Source organism: Phodopus roborovskii, unplaced genomic scaffold (assembly GCF_943737965.1).
Source record: "Phodopus roborovskii unplaced genomic scaffold, PHOROB, whole genome shotgun sequence".
Taxonomy (NCBI): domain Eukaryota; kingdom Metazoa; phylum Chordata; class Mammalia; order Rodentia; family Cricetidae; genus Phodopus; species Phodopus roborovskii.
Window position 1 is genome coordinate 2623743 of NW_026125506.1, and position 17415 is coordinate 2641157.

Genomic DNA, 17415 nt, shown 5'->3' on the forward strand with positions numbered 1-17415 from the left:
GTGCGTACCACAGAAGAGGAAGAGTGTGTGCCTCCTGTAACAACCCCGAAGTGTCCCCTCCCTCTCTGTAAGCCTGCCTGAGCCTTGCCCAGTGTCACGCTTAAGTATTTACCCATCTGGCCTAATTACCCCTAACACAGACAGTTCTCACCAGGACCACCTGTCTAGAATCAAGTGTGGAGACATTCCTGTTTGTCACCCTGATGTTGTATGTAACACAAGGGACAGGCCACGAGAGGTCCTGGAGTGAAGGATGCCTCTCTACATCCCCGGTCTGCCATGATACCCACGGCCAGTACAAAAGGCACTGACAGCGATAGCAATGGCCGTCTCGGGGATAACTAAGAATCTGGGAAACAACAGGCTGATGGATGTTTATTCGGGGAGAAGTCACTCACACCAGAAACAGATGACCGCCAGCAGGTTCCCGTCTGAAGGATGCCTCCGGATGCTCCCTGTCTCTGAACAGGGAACTAGGTCTGGGGTCCTGGACCCCAGCTCACTCTCTAGTTTCCTGTCATACCTGCACCTGTCCCCACGCCCCAATAGGCATGGTCAGTGCAACAGGTGCAGCAGGGTGGCGACCTCTCTCCAAATGGCCTCACTCTCTTGCCTCTGCTGCTGGGCCCTGAGCTGGGGACTCTGTTTCACACGCACCCCTCTGCCTAGCTGAACAGACCACACACACACACACACACACACACACACACACACACACACACACACATCCTGTTTCCAGAAAAGAAAACCAAACATGGGGGGAGGGGGTAGAGATTCCTTTGGAGTCCCAATGACGTGCCAGAGTCGGTGCTCTGGAGAAGACTAGCAACTGTCCAGCAGCTGGCAGATGGAGAGCATCTGTGGACCATCTGAGTTCAGTAGCCTGATGTCTGGGTCCTCCATAGCCTCCTGCCTTACATGACTGATGCTAACATTACTCATGCATTCACTCATTCACTGACCAGCAAGCTCAGCCTGTGAACCAGGCTCTGAGGACACCAAATACAGAACCAGGCCTCTGTCCTCATAGACACTTCTGTCTGGGAAGGGCAGATGATTGATGAAGGAATTAGACAAAATGCTATAAAAACTAAAACAACAACAACAAAAACCTATGTGGGTTTAAAGAGATGACTCAGTGGTTAAGAGCACCAGCTGCTTTTGTAGAGGACCCAGGTTCATTCCCCAGCTCACAACCATCTGTAACTTCAGTACCAGGGAGACTGACACCCTCTCCTGGCCTCTGAGGGCACCAGGCATGTGTGTAGACAAAACACTGGTACACTTAAAATTAGTGAAATAATTAAAAAGTGTTTTGTTTTAATACCAAGCCACTATGTCAGGCCACCGACATGTCTATGACAAGAATTCTCAAAAGGGCTTTGATCCCTACTATCCATCCCCTTCACCCAGTATCCCGCCCCACACCAGAGATGCCCGTAAGGCGGAGCCTGCAAAGCAGCCACAGGCATCTGGGGAAACGTGCTACTGTCCAGCTCTAACCCCATGGTTCCAGGGTCAGGTGTGAGAGCTCTGATAACTTCCTCGGTGCCTTTCTGGGAGCCTGCAGGTGTGGCGAGGACACAAAGGCCGCTGCTAAGTGGAGACAACTTCCCAGGAAAGCCGCAAGCTCCTTGTGAGCTGTCTCTGCCCCGTAAGAGAATGTACAGTGGGAAGGAGAGAAATTTAGAGAGGAAACTCAGCAGAGTCCTAGGACCCCATCCAGCCAGGGCAGAGTGGGGTCCCAGGGGTGTAAGATGTATGGGTATTTTCTCCCACCGCTTGGTCTTGCCCCGCCACCACACCAGCCCCAATTAACACACCGAGGCTCTGTATTAGATATAATTCTGTTGGCCCATTACTAGTTTCTTATCGGCTAGCTCTGTCTTAATTATTAACCCATTTCTATGTATTTCCACGTGGTCTCCTTACCGGGGAGTGGGGCAGGTGTCTGGTCTCCCCGGTCTCTCCATGCTGATTGACCCTTCCTCCTTCCTCTTTCCTCCTTGTCTCCTAGTCCCTCCTATCTTCCCTTCCTATTGGCCAACAGTGCTTTATTCATTAACCAGTATGAGGAACATATACAGAATGACATCTCCCATCACGGGGGGGGGGGGGGGGGAGGGAAGGCACACCCCACCTGGACCCTCAGGCACATCTTCCTGCTGAGAACACCAGCAGCACTTGAAGCCTGGAGGGCCCCACCCAGGAGAAAGGGAGCTTCATCTTCACACCTTTGCCCAGCTAAGAGCTGACACACCTGCCCTGTATCAGGGGACTGTGTGACTTGCTGGGGACCCTGGAATGAGCTGAAGTGCACAGGCCAGAAGGGAAGCCCACAGTGCACTAATTCACAGGGGTAGGAGGCGAAGGGTTGATGAACTCTTGGGGGCCTAGCGGGGGTGGGCGAGCGAGCGCTAATAAGGATAAACAAAACCTGCAGAGCCTAGAGGAGGGGAAATTGAAGGGCTGGGAAGATGGCTGAGTGACAGACCTGAGTTCAAGTCTCCTGAACTTCTGATTCCCCTGGGAAGCATTTTGGAAGATGTTAACAAACCTCTAACCAACCCAGAGCTGAAAACATCACCAAGTATCACCTGAGGCTGCAGCAGAGCTGGCCCTGGTCCATGTTGTGAAGGAAAATTTCTGGAAAGAAGTTGTGTCTGTGCACTGGCTGGTCTTGTGTCCACTTGACACAAGCTAGAGTCATCTGAGAGAAGCGATCCTCAGTAAGATGCCTCCATAAGACCCAGCTATAGGTTATTTTCCTAATTAGTGATTGATAGGAAGGGCCCAGCCCACTGTGGGCGGGGCCATCCCTGGGCTGGTGGCCCTGGGTTCTATAAGAAAGCAGGCTGAGCAAGCCATGAGGAGCAAGCCAGTGAGCAGCACCCTCCATGGCCTCTGCATCAGCTCCTGCCTCCAGGATCCTGCTCTGACTTCCCTTCAGTGATGGACTGCAGCGTGGAAGCCTAAACCAAATGAACCCTGTCACCCCCAAGTTGCTTTGGTCACGGTGTTTACACAGCAACAGAAACCCTACAAAAGCTGGTTGACTGGCCAGAAATGCAGCCATGTGGACAGGTTAGAATGTTGCAAGTCCAGAGTCAAACTACCTTGGGGCATATTTAGCCTCTCGATAGCCATTTATTTATTGCCTTTATCTGTGCCTGGCCCAGCAGCTTTCCTGACCACTAGGTAATTCCTTTGTAATGTGTGAACATACCCGTAAGGTTCACCAGCCAACAAGCTGAGAAAGAGGAGATACAACATCTGAGATGCAGCTACGTTGTCCCGGCTTTGCTGTAGCAGACGTCCCAGATGTCACCACCAGTATTTGAAAAGTGCCTTGATTCTGTGGCTTTCTTTTGTTCTGTGACTACAAAACCTTGTAAAACACTCGCCATGTGGGAACGAACTCAGTGCATAAGTAAGGTGATGGGATTGTGTTCTCAGGCCACCACACATCAACTTCTTTTGAACGGTGTTTTTATATTTTAAATGTCTGGAGGAGGGTAAGGGACCAAAGAAAAGAGTCGTTTTTGGCATAAGCGAGAATGAAATTAAAATTTTAGATTCTTGAAGTTTCTTGGAAGCGGGTGGGCGCTGTGGTTTACACATGCGCAGGGCCCTTCCTGCGGAAGACAACGCCTACCCAGCTCTTTTCTAGAAAGGCTGGTGTAAGCCCACGCGAGGTGCTCAGCGCAGACACGCAGAAGAAGCAGAGCGACCCGGAGCGATCTGGCCCGCCGCGAGGAAGCCAAGAACAAAACATTTTCCACTTTGTCTACGCCGTGGTTTGTGTTCTGATTTTTTTTGTTCCAGGGGTTGGAAGCGTAAGACGGGATGCTGATCTTTCCTGCAGGCGCCCTGTGTTTCCAGAGTCGGTGGGTGTCGCGAACGCGCTCCTGCGTGCAACCAGGGAAACTCACTCAACCTTGAAGGGAATCTGCAGCCAGGCAGGCGTGAGGCCCCGCCCACCTCGGTGAATGACAGAGCGCTGAGGATGGCGCTTTACTGGCACCTGGTGGCCGGCTGGGGAAATGGCGCCCTGAGGGGCTGGAAAAAGGGGGCAGGTGGGTCCTTGGGGACCAGAATAGGACCAAGTGGGCTCCCAGGTCAAGTGCAGGTGGAAATGGGAAAGGCTTGGGTAGCAGACACACCCAACACCATGGGATGGGGACACCAGCACCCAAGGGCCTGGGGGTGTCCAAGAGGACAGCTGCATTCAGCTGTGTGAGCCCTTCCGTGCCCAGGGCCACCCTTGACAACACATCTGTGATTAGCTGACCCAATGGGTGCTCCCAAAATTGCAGGTCTTCCAGCAGAAGAAATGACTGTGAAAGTTTTACCACTTACCCTGTGAGAGGCTGAGCATTCAGCGAGGAGTATCTATGCAATCCCTGACCCACCCTTCCTGCACACCCACAGTCAACACACACATGCATGGCTCGTCTCTCAGGACCAGCTCAGCCAGGCCAGCTGCCCGCGTGCGGGGTAGGAGCAGCAGAGGGATGGACGACTCACCATGCCCCTCTTTACCCCACTTTGTACATCTGTTCCCTTTGCAGAGACCGTTTCTCACCTGGACTTCACCTGGAAAGTCCCGTGTCTCTTTAAAACACTTCACCTCTTAGGGAGCCCTCGCCTGGCCCAGGCATGCCTCCTTTCTCTTGCCACCACCATGTGAGTTTTCTGGCACATGGAGCTAGGCAGGCAGTGTTCCTGTTTCAGAGGCTGAGCATCTAAGGCTGAAATGCCATCAGTGGCTAATCCGCTCCCCCTGCAGGCTTCAAGGAGTATGTCCCCAGCATACAAAACACTCATACAAAGTGAAATAAATAAGTCTAAAGACATTTTTAATTTAAGGCAGAGTTTAGAACAGGGTACTAAAGACATTGGGACTCCATCCTTGGAAGTCATGAGTCCCGTCTGATGGGGTGAAGGATGACCTTGCCAGCATGAGCTTGACCCCTTCTACACACTTGGTTCCCTACCATGGCTCGACCCTGTCACCCTTCCAAAGGACCCCTGTGACCGGAGGCAGCTGCCTGGTCTTGAACTTCCAGTCTGTGGAAACAACCTCCTGCTTTGTGAGTAGCTAGCCTCTGGTATTTTGTTACAGCAGCAGATTGCAGACTGGTACGTCTCCATGATTTCTCATTTCTCCATGATGGGGGGGGTGCTTCTAAAGAGTGTTTAAATGAGCAGGAGTATCCAAGCATTCCTCTGGACTAAACCTTGGGGGCTGTCACCCCCACCTGCAAAGCAGAGGTTTGATACCAGCAGGGTAAGAATACACAGGAAATGACAGAGACAGAGCAGACCACTGTTGTGAGTAAGGCTTTTCCTGCCGGCCTGGACCCACCGCGGCGCCAGCCCCAATTAACACACAGAGACACTGTATTAGATATAATTCTGTTGGCCAGGTACTAGTTTCTTATCGGTTAGCTCTGTCTTAATTATTAACCCATTTCTATTAATCTAAGATTTACATGTGGTCTCATCTTACCAGAGAGAGGGGGCCGGCGGTTCTGTTCTCTCCAGTCTCTCCATGTTGACTCCTCCCTACTACTTCCTCTTTCCTCCTTGTCTCCTAGTCCCGCCTATCCTCCTTTCCTATTGGCCAACAGTGCTTTATTCATCAACCAATAAGAGAAACATTTTTACAGAATGACATCTCCCGTCAGATCACCCATGAACAGACCCTGTGCAGGGTTCTTCAGTGCCCTGCAGGCCAGCCAGCAGCTGCCTGGAGTGAAAAAAAAATCAAAGGAGAAGCTGGATCTTACCACATTCAAGGCACAGGAATGGCCTGGAGAAGAAGGAGGAGGGGGAGGAGGAAGAGGAAGATGAGGAGGAGGGGGAGGAGGGGGAGGGGAAGGAAGAGGATGAGGGGGAGGAGGAGGGGAGGAGGAATAGAAGGAGATGGGGGAGAAGGGGGGAGGAATGGGAACCCTGAGACAAAGTTCTCAAGCATCCCTGAGTACCGGAGCCTGGATCTGTGTCCTGGGGTTAGAAGCAGCCTTTTAAAGATGGTGAAAACCATGTGGGGTGGAGAAGCTTGAGATCTGAGTATGTGACATTTAACAATGCTATTCAGAGCTACCAGAAAGAGGGGTGAAGAGAGACCCCAGCATCCACCTTGAGAAGAGGGTAGCACCGCCTGCTTATCCCTCATGGGAAAAGCCCGGTTCTAAGAGGTCACCTGGGGTGAGGCTTGTGAACCAGGCCTTCACAGCCTCCCTCCTGGGTTGTGATCTCCTAGCTGTGCTCTCAAAGGCCACACAAGAGACCAAACCAACGCAAGGACAGAGCGGGGAGCAGTGGACCAGAGCGTGTGCAGATATGTGGCTGAGGCTTCTCCCAAGATGTAGTGGACACAGCAGGGGCTTGGATCCTCTGGGAGACACAATACAAACCAATGAGAGGGTACCTGTCACCCACCCCAAGAATGACTACTCAGCTTCATGCTGTGCAAGGCCCTGAAGGTCAGCCACAATGGCCACGTGCAAGGCAGTGGCGTGGTAAATCAGATAGAGGCTCAGAGAGGTCGCCAGTGTGTTCAAGGTCACACAGCTTCGGAGTGGTAGGGATGTAAGATTCAATGGAACCGTATTGCAAACCTCAGCTTCAATGGAACCGTATTGCAAACCTCAGCCCAGATGCCCACTAACTGCCCCTCTCCCTCCCTCCCTCCCTTCCACCACCCACCTCTCTTCCACATACACACACTCCAGCGCACACACATACGCACGTGCACACCACAGATAAAAGACCCACAGCAGACATGTTGCAAGCCACACTTTATTCACTCTGGTGTCAGGAGGCCCCGGGGTGGTGAGCCCGGCCCCTGGGGAGCGGGAGGCTGGGGCTCTAGCTGGAGGGGTGGAAGGTACCTCGCTGGTGCCACTGCATGTCACGGATGCGACGCACAGACTGCACCTGGGGGTGAGGGGCCCCGAAGTCGCTGTTGTCCTTGTAATCACCCTTCTCCAGCAGGTACTGCAGCCCACGGTAGCCAGGGTACTGGTACCCAACCCACCTGCAGGCGGAGGTGGGGGACATGTGAGCTCAAAGGGGATGGAGGTGGGGGAGTCCCGACACTCGGAGGAGGAGGAAAGGCCAGGACGCTACCATCCACCCCAGGACCTCGTGAGTGCCATGGCTCACGGTGAGAACTCCCCAGGCCCGAGGCCAAGATCATGTGTCAAAATAAAATTGCTCCTTGAGTCTGTTCCCAGGCTCGGGGGTCTCGTGGGGTCTCCCTCTGAGGTAGACACTGGGGGATGGGAGGGGACACAGCCGAGCATGGAACGTCCCACAGCCTACAGGCTGGTGGTGATTCCCACTGGATGATCCAGAGTTGGTGGAGGACAAAGCAACAACCTCCCCCCTCCCCAAACCCAGTGAGCTCAGGGGGGACCAGCACTCGGATTCCCAGATACTGAGCTCTGGGGCCACACTCACGTGCCACTCTGCACCCGCACGGAAGACACCTTCTCCTGGTACCCATGGGCGTGGAAGCTGGGCACATCGTCATCTACAATCTCCATCTTCTTACCGGTGAAGTTGGGGTTCTCATACAGGATGATCTTGTGTTCTTGGCTATCCTGCGGGTGGAGGGGGTGGGTGAAGCCCAACTTCCACCCACCTCTGCCAAAGGCTCACCTCATGGTGGGAGGTGGACCATGCACCCTGGCTGGTGACTGGATGCCTGTGGGGTGACTGGAATGGGACAGACAACCCCAGATCCTGTTCTCAGGGAGCATTTGGTCCAAAGACTCCAGGACCTCTCCCTCAAGCTCAACTTCCTATTTCATAGGGCACCTGCCTGCACACAGACAGCATGCAGGCTTCTGATGGCCCCAGCAGGTGCAGAGTCTCTCCAGATCTACTGTCTGAGTGGAGTTTTTCTCAATTATTATTCCATCCTTTCAAAAGTCCTTATGCCCTATGACACATGAGAAAGCTAAGGTTCAGAGAGGTCAAGCGACTCACCCAAAGTCACTCAGCCAAGAGGAGCAGAGTCAACACAAGACTTGCTCGGGTCTTGGAGAGATCCAGTCTTATACAGAGCTCTGAGAGGTATAAGTCTGGCTTTGGAAGGTTTGGGTGCCTAACTGAGCATTCCCTGCCCAACAGTTCTCATGATAGAGAATCGCGGCCAGAAATAGACCAGAAGCTAACTATAACTGAGACTTTAATAAAGCACGCTCTCTCTCTCTCTTGCATGCGCGCGCGCGCACACACACACACACACACACACACACACACACACACACACACACACGGGATTTCTTGAATGTTCATGATTGCTAACTGAGCCTGGGCCCTAAGGGACATGGCCCACAGGACAACATAGTTATCCCAGGAATGACATCCCCTGGAGTTAGGCTAGGAACGAGGGAGTCTCTGCCAGCAAGAACTCAAGTTTCAATTGCAGAAGGTCAAACAGAAACTCAAGGAGGCCAAATGCCTTTGGCCACACCCCACAATGGAGGTCCTTGGCCAGAGCACTGTGTGTGGGGAGTCTCCCTGGGCCCCAATCCTTTGGCTTGGGTGCAGGAGAAGGCAGGAAGGGCTTACCACTTTGATGGGCCTCAGAGAGCTCAGGGAGTCTGTCCTCCGGCTGCTTGTCCAGGAGTCCCAGCGAGGGTATTCACCCTTTTCAAACACGAACTGCTCGCCCTTGCAATTGGCCTGCTCATAACCCACCCAACTGCAAGACACAAGAAGGGGCTAGTGGATCCCTCGCCAGGCATCCTGCATCTCAACCCTGGCACACTGGTCCCATCTAAACCCACATACAGACAAGCTAAGTGCAAGGCGACCTTGGTTATCCAGAACCCAGGCCCCACTGCGCTGGACCTCCTGCAGCACATAGGAGGACAAAGCGGCTAGTCTGAAGGACAGCATGGCCACAGAGGACAATCCTAAGCCAAGAGGATGCTGGGAAAATAATAACCAGTTCCGAACAAGAGCCCCAGGATCCTATCTATCCAGTGCTGCTGGCCAGTGTCCACAGTGTGCATGCCTCAGCCTGAAGACTCTGAGCGGGCAGGGTCACCTCAGCCAGGCCTGGGGAGAGGAGAGGTCCATCAGCTGACCACTGAGCATAGCTCTGGGACTCAAGATCATGCAGGTAAAGCTTCGTCCACAACAGGTTCCAGACTCAATTCTCCCATTGTCTTTCTGCTTGCTTTTACACAACACTCTACCTCCTAGATTCACAGTGGAGAGATGTCCAGATGTGCTGGTGAGAAACTGGGCTGGAATCTACACTGGCAACAGCCTCCTGTGCACCCAGAGTCACCCGCGGATGCCTTGGGATCACGGTGAAAGAGACTATGGTACCCCACTTCCGGGACAGAAGAGAGAAAGTGAGTGTGCGCTCGCTTGGATTTCCCCCAGCTACTCTACTGCTCGTTGTCTGAATCCAGGGGAGTGACACCTGCCGATGTGACAGGGTTGACTGCAATCCACAGCGCCCTCTTGGGAGGATGTGGCCCACACAGGAAGGAGAAATAGGGAAGAGGAAGTGGGAGCCTCAAATGCCAAGTTTCTGGGGATCTCCGGGGCGGAGACAGATACTCTCCCCCTGCGGGACAACAGTGACCATTCAGGTCTAAGCCATCAGAGCGAGAGAGAGAAAGAGAGAGAGAGAGAGCAAGAGAGAGAGAGAGGTAACTGCGCCTATCACGTGCGCTCAAAAGGACGACTTGCACTAGATCCCGCGAGCCTGCTTTAGGCACCGTGTTCTTGAGAACAACAGTCTGGGCCGGGCAGGGCTAAACAGAACTGTCCATCACGGTGGTGTTTACGACATCCAACAGCACAGAGGGCAGATAAATTAGGGAACGCCTACCAAACCATCGTACATAAAGACAGATGATACATGGGTTCACAAACTCGGCTGGATGTAAACAGGACAGGAAGATCTGGCTTGAGATAGACTCCTGAGCTCCAAGCTCAGGAGTCTGAAGTGGGGACCTGGGTCTGCAGGGTCTCCCTTCTGTGATGTTTAGGGACCTCTGAAAGGTGCCAATGTGAAGTGTGACTTACAGCACAGAGAGCACCCTGGTGCCTCCTGACATCCGACAAAACGCTGCACAATACCATCCAAATATAATAATAAAAAAAAAACTACAAATGCATGCACAGGAAAAAAACTTTACACCAAAATCTTACTGATGAGTATTTCTGAAGGGTAAGCTAAAGTCAAAACTGGGAGGGGGGGAGAGAATGCAAATCTTTGCTGAGTTATTCCTTCTTAATAATGAACACATATTTTAAGCAATAAGCAAACAACTATTTTTTTCCCCTAGAATTGCAACACCAGGGAGTTCAAACCCCACCTGGGCTAAGTAGTGAGAGCCTCAGCAAAACAAACCAAAAAACCCAGAAAACAATTTTAAAAGTTAGTCTTAAGACTGAAGACATATTCTGAGAAAGTGTTAATGCACATAAAACGGTTTTTGAAGGGCATGGCATAGCTCAGTGGTGGGAGATTGCCTTGCAAAGGCGACACCATGGGTTCCACCCAAACACACACAACTAATCAAGCACACAAATATTGAAAATGTTTGGGAAATTCTCCCATCAAAATGGCAAAAGTAGAGAAGGTCAGAAATGGGCAAAGAGTGAAGAACCGAGTTTCAAAGGGGCAGAGCCTGGCTCCGCGTGCGTGCTAACCGTACCCGTGCAGGTCTGTTAGACTCAGACATGAGCGTGTCAACACACTCAGCCCCTGGCTGGTACAGGACTCCTGAACCACCAGCCGTATACTGACTTGTTGGGTCACTGTGCCCCCAAGCTCACAAGACATTTACCAAGGGGGACTGAGGGGGACGAGAGATACGACAGCCTCGTGCAACTCATTGCATGGTGAGGGGAGAGGCAGCCCCCGTGATTGCATCCCTTTTCTCTTGAGGAGAGACAGGGCCTGAAGTGTGACAGCAAACGTGTCAGTTACCAAAAGGAAACCAAGTATCTGAGAGGGGAGCCCACACAGCCCACAAGTCCCCTAACCAGGATTTGAACCCAGCCCCCTAAGCACAAACTCTCTGCCCTCATCACACACAACCTAGGAGCACAGAGAAGTTAGATGCCTCCAATTCATCACCTCAATTACCAGGCTGACCGTCCCGGGCTAGGTGAGGCCACCCAGATACTCACGGTCCAGCCTGCACCAGTACAGAGCCTGCCTTCTCTATGCCAGTCTCCTTCAGGTTAGGGCAGGGCCCGCTGAGCTCATGGGAGTGGCCCTGGAAGTTCTCCTGTTCAAAGATGATGATCTGGAAGGAAAGGGAAAGAATGGGAAGAACAGGGGGTGCGCAGGTAGCTCGGAGAGCCCCAGGACTACAGGCCTGAGTGAGGGCCAGAGACTTGGAGCCAGAAGGCACTGCCCTGTGAGCCTCAATTTCCCTGCCAGTAAAATGGGTGGCGGGGCCAACCAGGGGCAGGGAAGACGTCAGGATGGTGGGCACAAGGTTCCGCTCAGTTGTGGGAGACATCGCGGCATCCTCTCCTTTATGTGGGTGGGGTTGTAGAGATGGGACCAGGGCCACTCCACACATCTGGCAGCCACACTCCCCCGAAGCTATACCCCAGCTTCCCATAGCGCAGGAGGCGCCTGATCTACAGATCTACAGATCAAGGTTAGGTACGTGGTCCAGACCTGTGTGATGTAGCAGAACTAGTAGCAGAAACTAGTTCGTGCAAACTGAACATGCACACCAAACCCGGGATCTTGACAAAAGGCAGTCTCATGGTACTGGTTCTGGGGTGCCGCACCCCGTATTACAGATGCCACTCAGCTCCCAGGAGGGAGCGCATCAGGGGATGCAAGATGCCCCTCTTCAGACACCACACATATTTGTCTCCTGTAAGCACACACATTCCTGGGCCCTTTTCTTCAAGCCTCTACCCCAGGAGATCTCCCTATAGCCACCCATATGAGATAGATCTTACTAGAAATGCTCCCACACCATGTCTCATGCTGTCGCCTCATCTGACCTAGGCAGGGGTCCAGCAGGAATCCCAACAAAGATCCCGGGACTCTGCAGAGTGAAGGGACCCACTCAAGGCCCTGCAGCCATGAGCTAAACACGGACAGAGTCCATATCCACAACCTCACCTAGAACAGGGAACCTTTCCAACCACTCAGCTCTGCGCCCCCTCCCCCCCCAAGATGGGAGCCTGGATGGGAGCCACCTCTGGATAAGAAGTGGACAGGAGAGGAGAGAGGGGTGGATGCAGGGTCCGCAAGTCAGCACTAGCTGGAAAAAGCACTTCTGTTTCCCAGGCTGGGGATTAGTGGGATTAAAGAAGCAAAAGCAGAGTGACCAGGAGGGCTCAGGGGCAGATTCCACGTGCTCAGGGGCAGATTCCACGGGCTCAGTTCAGCCTCCACGGTCACTGGGCCCTCTGGGCACAGCAGCAGGAGACATGGGCTCTTGATCCCCTACTCTGTATAGCCCGAGGAGGAACTAGGCTTTCCAGGTCAGTAGACCAGGAAACCTGTCTGCAGGGGCATTGAGAAGGCTCTGGAATATGGAAGTCGGGGTGGGGGGGCTCAGTGGCCATTTCCCGGTCTGGGATATAAGGGCCAGCAGCAGGGAAGGGTCAAGCTCTCCGTACACTTGAGAAGCCTTGGGTCCCGGGAGTGCTGAACCCTACTGCTGGTGTAGAGAAGACAAGAGCAACAACAGCAATAATAGTAATGTGGAGTCTAGATCCTTTCCTTTACCACACACTACCCAGTGCAGAAGCCCACCAGCTGCAGAGCCGGGGGCACGCAGTCGGCACTAACGTGTGCTGTTCGTAGGACACACAGATTTGAAGGCAAGCGGAGTGGGAACGAACTGTTTAACAAAGGAGACGATGGAAATTCACCTCCTGTTGCCCTTCCACAACCTCCGCTGTGGCCACTGGAAGACCTGAAGTTACCTGTGTGACTCGTAGTGTGTGTGGGACATCTCTGTACATCTGTGACATCGTAAAACGCGTGTGGCGTCACTGTACATGTATGTGAGGTCACAGCATGTTTATGACATCACCGTGCATGCGTGACGTCACGGTGTGTGTGTGTGTGTGTGTGTGTGTGTGTGTGTGTGTGTGTGTGTGTGACATCGCAGTACTGGAGAGCTATGCCCTGCACCCAGCCACCTCGTTTTTCTTCAGACTCACCCAACTTGTTGGCAGCCTCGGGGCCTTTGCACGTGCTGTTCCCACTGCCCGGGTGCAGCCCCCTATTTTTACACGGCTGCTCCCTCACTTGGCCCCAGTCACCTCCTCAGGGAGGTCCCCCCCTTAAGCACCAAGCTGACATACAATTTGCTGTGTACCCCAGCTCTGAAGATCCCTTAAGCTACTTGGTGTTAAATGCTTTTCACTGCTTGAGGCTGCAGGCCACCTCAAGGCAGTTTGCTGATTGTCACTCAGGGAAAGCGAAACTCAAGGAGATGGAATGGGGAGGTGGGGCTGGGCCAGACTGGGTGTGACCAGCCTCCCAGAGGCTGGAATAAGCTTTCCCTGTCTCAGTGTGGGATCAGGGAGTAAAGCAGACAGTCTGAGCTGGCAGGGGCAGCAGGGGACACACCGCTCTCCATGGAGAAGCTGAGCCTGTTTTCTGAGCCTGCACTATGTGTGACTGACGCTCCCTATTGTATAGGCTGATGATCAGAGACATCAAGCCACTGCGCTGGGCCACACAGCAGGAGTGGGGCTGGGAATCCTCTTCAGTTGGCACTGAGTCTCTGTCGGGTCTGCACGTGGGGTAGCAGATAAGCAGAGAAATTTAACTCCCTAAAATCGGAAGCTGATGCTAGCTAGGCCTTCAGGTGGGTGGGGGAGGACGCAGGGAATCGTCCCCAGGTGTGCAGCTGGGGGAGACTGAGTCCCCTGAGTGGCGGGCACCAGGAAGGAAGAAGTTGACTGGGCACCTAGGGGTTGCCTGCCCCGCCCTCCAGCAGGGTACCCACCTTGGGGTTGAGGGGCTGGGGCTTGCCCGCCTGCGTCTGGTGGTCTGAGGCCATGGTGGACTCTCTGGTGTCCGGTGACCTGGGAGAAATGAGGAAACTTCATGAGACCTTGCTGGTTCTCGGCCTCAAGCTGCCATAGGCCGACCCCACCCTCAGCCCTCTTCCCCAGAAGCAGCCACCTGGCCTCTGGCCTCCCCTTCACTATGAACCAGCCCTGCTCTAAGGGGAAGATTCCTCTCTCCCCCTGCTCCTCCCCCCTGCTCCTCCCCCATTGCTGGACTCCTGAGCTATGGGATCACGCTGGAAGGTTTCCCACCATCCACGTCCAGCTCATCAAATCTTCTGCCTTTAGGTGTTGAATTCTGCTGAGCCATCCCAAGTGCTTGCTCTGCCACCAAGCAGCTGAACAACCACCCACCAATTCTGCCCCCTCCCCGTGCCTCAGTTTCCCAGTCTGCACACAGGGAAGCAACAGAGGTGTCTCACTCTCTCCGTGTGAACTAGGGCTCCATATGACTGTGTGCATCTGACAGGGCCCAGGAATGCCCTCGGCACCCCCCCACCCCAGAAGGGACAGCCAGGGTGGCATGGTGAGGGCCATTTCCAGTGGGATTTACTGACACTAAAGTCACAGCCCAGGAGCAGGTACAACTGAGTTCAGCCCACAAGTTTCCCCTAAGGCTGGCCCAGAGGAGCCACAATGACTAGTCAGGAGAAAGCTGGCTCAGCAACCTAGACTCGATCAAGGTTGGGCCACCTCTGGTTCATGAGCTCACGAGCCAGACGCATCTTCCTTCCTGGTCTCCAGCAAAAGAAAGGAGGAGCCTTGGCCAGGTACTGGCTGTGCACCACGTCAGTCTACTGTGTCCTTTCCTAACCCGTGGCAGAGGGGCTTAGACTGCCCCTCTCCCCACTTAACAGAAGGGGAAAACGAGGCCAGGTGCTGGTCTCTGCGCCACGCTTTCCAACAAGGAGGAAAGCAAAGCAAAGGGCACAGCAAGCAGCAGAAGCCTCCTTACCAGATCACCAGCCCCGGCGAGTGCCGTGAAGCCTGGCTGGTGGGAGGTGGTATTTATACCTTCCCCAGGGGAGCTGGTGCCAAGATGGGTGACCGCTGCCCCCCTGTGGGGAGCAGGGTTAGAGTGCAGGCTAAGCCTACAGCAAAGCCCGGGTCAGCAAATGCCCACAGACATTGTGTCTCCACACAATAATGTCACTAGCTTTCAGATTCGGCTGCGCCAGTGTGTCAGGCGGCCGGGCAACAAGGTGCCCACTTTGCATGCATCAGCCATCCCGCTGCCAGGACGGGGCCATGCCAGGTTCACTGATGCAGTCGCCAGGCCCTGGGGCGCAGCAGACAGAGGCCTTCTCCGTGTCTCTATGGAAGCAAGCAAAGAGGGGCTTCAGGAAGAGACAGGCATGCATCCATCCATCCTCATACTCCCATGCCAATCCACCCGCACCCGTCCATCCATCCATCCACCCATCATGCACTATCTTGACTAGTTTTGTGTCGACTTGGCACAAGCTAGAGTTATCTGAAAGGAGGGAACCTCAATTGAGAAAATGCCTCCATAAGAGCCAATTGTAGGGCATTCTCCTAATTAGTGATCGATGGGGAAGGACTCAGCCCATTGTGGATGGGGCCATCCCTTGGCCGCTGGTCCTGGGTTCTATAAGAAAGCAGGCTGAGCAAGCCATGAGGAACAAGTCAGTGAGCAGCTCCCTCCATGGCCTCTGCTTCAGCTCCTGCCTCCAAAATCCTGCCCTGTTTGAGTTCCTGTCCTGCAGGGACGAGGCAGGACAGGAGGCTGGCTGAGGAGACTGAACTTTCTAGGGACCCTGGCTGCCCACACCTACTATCCTTAAGGGGATGTGCCTAGGAACCTGGTCGCAACACGGGCAAAGTCTCTCAGAACTCCACTGCTGGCCCATCACTGTCTCTAGAGAGCTTGTCTTCCTGCAGCCCAGGCTGTCTTGACCTTCAATCCAAGGTCAAGCAAGAGAGGAGACGTGCTGAGGCCAAGACAGCAGATTCCCTCTCTCATCCATTTTCCATCCCCTCAACAGCCACAGATGCACACACACACACACACACACCACATCGTACACAAACACATACACACATGCGTACATATACACACGTGAATACGTACACACTGAAAAGTTTCTGCACCCCGATAAGCCTCTTCGCTGACATAACAACCCAAATCAGATGAAATCAAACTAAATTAGAAAAGCTCGTGTTTAATGGATACAATGCTTCCGTATGGCTTTTCAGCCCCCCCTCCTTCCCCAGGGAGGAGGCAGGAAAGAGATACCTGAAAACCATGCATCTGTTTTCTGAGGGACCACATAGTACACATGCACACATGCACATCACACACACATGCACATCACACACACACACACGCGCGCGCGCACACACACACACACACACACACACACACGTGTATCTATCTCAGTCCCCTGCCATGCTGTTTCTCACTTGTCCCAAGTCTTTATTGCCCGTGCATTTCCCGCCTGTAGATCATCATGAGGGCAGACGTGCCCTCTGCTCAGCTTGTTTTCTCTGGCTTCTTCAAAGCCTGGAGCCTGACACAGACCAAGTGTTACAAAGCAGATGGCCTGAAAGCAGCAGGCACTTGGTGTGGAAGAGGGAATCAACTTGGCAGTCACTCAAAAATTCCATGGGGATGGTAATAGGATGGGGCTCAGTTGGTAGAGTGCTTTCCGGTGGGTTCTCAAGCCAGACGAGGGAGGGACAGCCCCCCAAAATCTCTCAGAGAACATAGCAGGAGTAAGGCAGCTCCCTTCCCAATCAGGCTGGGTCTACTCAACTCCACAGAGACAAAGGCCTCACCATGGTAAAGTTGGTCAAGATTCTGTTCCTTCCCGGGGAACTGGCTTCTCAGAAATCATGTGATTGGCAATCTGCTAATCTGACTGATAGGCCTGGAGAGTCCCTTCTCCACTGCAGAACTCATTCCCTTGACCTCCCCCCATTTAAGATAGCCCAACCATTTCAATAAATGAGCTGTCCTCCAAAATGGCCGTTCAAACCTGCCAGGCTCATGGTTGCCCCAGACCTTGCTCTCCAGCTCCTCTGCATCCTGGGACCACTGGTACACAAAGCAGATCAGGGTTTGGGGATCCACACCTGCCTACAAGCACTGAGCCCTGAGTTGGATCCATAGCACCAGCCACAGGAATGTGCACCTGTAATCCCAGTGATGAAAAGGTAGAGGCAGGAAGTTCAGAAATTCAAGGTCATCCTCGGCTGGCTACATAGCAAATTTGGTTGCAATAGAGAAGTCAAGTTGGAACTCACTGGGAAAATCTATCCCTGCCGGTGTGTCAAAGATGCCATGCAGACCATTGCAGGCCACTGTGACCAATGAACTTGTCTGTCTGTCTGTCTGTCTGTCTG

General features: G+C 53.5%; 1 protein-coding gene across 1 annotated transcript; it reads right to left on the reverse strand.

The window, feature by feature from the left end:
* Positions 1-6876: 6876 nt before the first annotated feature.
* Crybb2 (crystallin beta B2) lies at positions 6877-14039 on the reverse strand. The gene is made up of 5 exons (XM_051176657.1): positions 13986-14039; positions 11179-11297; positions 8590-8722; positions 7471-7613; positions 6877-7045 (listed from the first exon to the last, which is right to left on the reverse strand). Exons 1-5 carry the CDS (start codon positions 14037-14039, stop codon positions 6877-6879), a joined length of 618 nt encoding a protein of 205 aa, XP_051032614.1.
* Positions 14040-17415: the final 3376 nt, after the last annotated feature.

Bases quoted from the DNA above. Each gene is read 5' to 3' on its own strand.
- Crybb2 (XM_051176657.1), bottom strand. From the start codon at position 14,039: ATGGCCTCAGACCACCAGACGCAGGCGGGCAAGCCCCAGCCCCTCAAC. The intron at 8,723-11,178 runs GTGAGTATCTGG...TGTGTCTTGCAG, and splicing joins GTACTGGTGCAGGCTGGACC to TTGGGTGGGTTATGAGCAGG. The intron at 7,614-8,589 runs GTAAGCCCTTCC...CTCCACCCGCAG, and splicing joins CTCTGAGGCCCATCAAAGTG to GATAGCCAAGAACACAAGAT.